The sequence below is a fragment of the Vipera berus genome (assembly GCF_964194415.1).
Source record: "Vipera berus genome assembly, chromosome: 4".
In the NCBI taxonomy this organism is placed as follows: domain Eukaryota; kingdom Metazoa; phylum Chordata; class Lepidosauria; order Squamata; family Viperidae; genus Vipera; species Vipera berus.
In genome coordinates, this window is record NC_138206.1 from 424,673 (window position 1) to 427,313 (window position 2,641).

At 67.0% G+C, this 2,641-nt stretch overlaps 1 protein-coding gene across 1 annotated transcript; it reads left to right on the plus strand.

The window, feature by feature from the left end:
* The first annotated feature begins 765 nt into the window (after positions 1-765).
* Positions 766-1,866, plus strand: LOC308667846 (hemoglobin subunit beta-1). The gene is made up of 3 exons (XM_081327377.1): positions 766-992; positions 1,089-1,311; positions 1,648-1,866. Exons 1-3 carry the CDS (start codon positions 901-903, stop codon positions 1,774-1,776), a joined length of 444 nt encoding a protein of 147 aa, XP_081183503.1. The 5' UTR covers positions 766-900; the 3' UTR covers positions 1,777-1,866.
* The last annotated feature ends 775 nt before the right edge of the window (positions 1,867-2,641 follow it).

Below are 2,641 nucleotides of genomic sequence, written 5' to 3' on the forward strand. Positions count from 1 at the left end.
TAGAAGACCTCCAAGGTCCCAGATGTATTCTGATTGATTGGTTGATTGACCCTGGAGATCAAGAGCCTCACTGGCTACCACACTTCCTCTGATGTGCAACACCACCCTGCATAGCTCCCCTTCCTCCAGTTCTCCTTATTGATGCACTCTTTTGTTCAGTGGGGGTGTTTCAATTTGGACCTAAAAGAGCTACTTCACCCACTGTAGCCCCCCCCTTGCAGGAGGAAAGCTGTCTTGAGAGGGAAGAGCCGGCCCAGAGTCCCCCTAAGGGACACCCCGAACAGGACTTGCCCACCCCCTGCGGCCCCCTGGCACGGACCCCAACCTTCACCCCACCCCACCTTGGCTTCAATGCCTCTCTTGGGATAGGGAAGCACAGGAGGGAGGAGTAGGGACCCCCCCTCTGCTGTGGGAGGGGGCCCAGCAATGGACCCCTTGTCACAGGAATTGCACCCCATGAAGGGGGCGGCTTTGGGGGGGTGGCTTTCCCAGGAGCCTCGCGGAGCCCACGAACAGCCTGGCTGCAGGTGAATTTTCTGGAAGCTCCCGGGCCTTCTGCGGAGCCCCAACGCCCCCACGGTGGCCGGGCGGGCGGCCCTGCTCAGCCAGGACCAAGGGAGCCCCGAGCCCTGGCCAGACCATCCCAGCGGAGCCCAGCCAAAAGAGGAGGGCCCGGCCGAGGCGGGCGCCGCCGTCCCGCCGGCAGCTATCTTGGGCTCCGGCTGGCCCGGCAGGGCCACACCCGGCGGGCTCCCCCCTCCTCCCTGGCCGGCCCAGATCCACCCGCCCCCCGGGCTCCTTTCCCGGCGGGCAGGGTATAAAAGGCCGCCCCGGAGCCGGTTCCGCAGCGTCGCCGCTTCCCTTCCTTCCGCCCCGAGAGCAGCCCCCGTAGCCGCCGCCATGGTACACTGGACCGCCGAGGAGAAGAGCACCATCACCGCCGTCTGGAGCAAGGTCGACGTGCCCACCGTCGGCGCCGAGGCTCTCAGCAAGTGAGCCCCGGGGGGGAGCGGGGGAGGGCGGCGGGAGGGGGGGGCCGAGGCCGACTGCCAGCCGCTGACCGTCCTTCCCCTCCCCCTCCCCCCCAGCCTGCTGATCGTCTGCCCCTGGACCCAGCGCTTCTTCACCAACTTCGGCAACTTGAGCAACGCGGCGGCCATCCAGAGCAATGCGCAGGTCAAGGCGCACGGCAAGAAGGTCTTCACCGCCTTCGGGGACGCCGTCAAGAACCCCGAGGGCGTCAAGGAGACCTTCGCCAAGCTGAGCGAGCTGCACTGCGACAAGCTGCACGTGGACCCCGTCAACTTCAAGGTGGGACTCCGCGGCCCCCCGGCCAGGCTTCTCCGGGGGCGGGAGGGGTACAGGGGCTCCTCAAACCCCCCCCCCCTTCTCGCACTAGTTGGGTCTTGCAACGTCTGCTCCAGAGAGCGCCAAGGACCGCGCTCTCGTTCTCCGGGTCGGGGTTCCAGGCTGCTTCGAGCAGCCTCTTCTGCTCGGCCCATCCAAGACACGCACACACGCACACACCCCGCATCTCCGGCTTGGGATCCGTGGCCGGGGGCAAAGGGGCTCCTTGGTGCAGGAGGGGGCGTCGGGCACCCGGCGGGGAGCGACCACGGCAACTCTCTTCCCTTCTTTCTCTTCCAGCTGCTGGGCGACAGCCTGATCACCGTGCTGGCTGCCCACTTCGGCAAGGAATTCACCCCGCACGTGCAGGCCTGCTTCCAGAAGCTGGTGGCGGTGGTGGCCCACGCCTTGGCCCACCGGTATCACTAGGCCTCGTCCGCAGCCTTCGCCGCCTCCGAGGGGCCCTTTCCGGCCCCCCTGACCTGCTCAGACAATAAAAGTCACCTTTCGCAGACTGAACCGACTCTGTCCGTGGCTTTGTGTCTCTCTCTCTCTCTCTCTGTGTGTGTGTGTGTGTGTGTGTGTGTGTGGAGGGTGGAGGAGAGCCGGGGGCGGCGGTAGGCGGGGAGGGAAGCGGCCGGGGGCACCGGGGTCTTGGGCGGCGCAAGGACCTTGAAACAACCGCAGGGCTCCACGGAAGGGACGCCCCGGTGAGAGGGCGCCGTCCCCGGGAGGAAGGCGAGTGGTCGCTCACGAGCGCGTCTGCTCGGAGGAGGAGGAGGAGGGGGGGGTTGTTAGAGGTCTCATTCCACCTGAGTGGGGAAAAGCCCCCTCCCCGCCCCCTCTGAAAGACGGAAGCTGCCCAGCCTCCGCTGCGCCCGAGGCCGTCGGGGAAGGCTGGAGCAGGGAAGGCCCGCCTCGGCGGCGCTCGGGTGCCGCGTCGGGCTTCTCTTGGCCTCCCCGTGGCTCCGTCGCGGCCCTGGACCGTCAGCCGGGCAGGAGGCCCTTCTCTTCCCTCCCCGAGCAAGAGGCGCTCAGCCGGCAAGGGAGACTCCCGGCCCGCCGCTCAGATCAGGAGCGGCCGGGAAGGGAGTCCGTGTCCGACCAGGGGTGCTTCCCGCCAGCTGCGGGGTGGGCAGGGGGATCCTCTTTCCGGATAGGCCAGCCGGCGATCAGTTGCAGCTACTTGGATTTACAAGGAAAAGCTGCTCCGAGGGAAGATCCCGACAAACGCGGGCCGGTTTTCTGGCCCTGGAGGCTTTTGTGAGGAAACTGGCAGGTTTCGTTGGTTGGG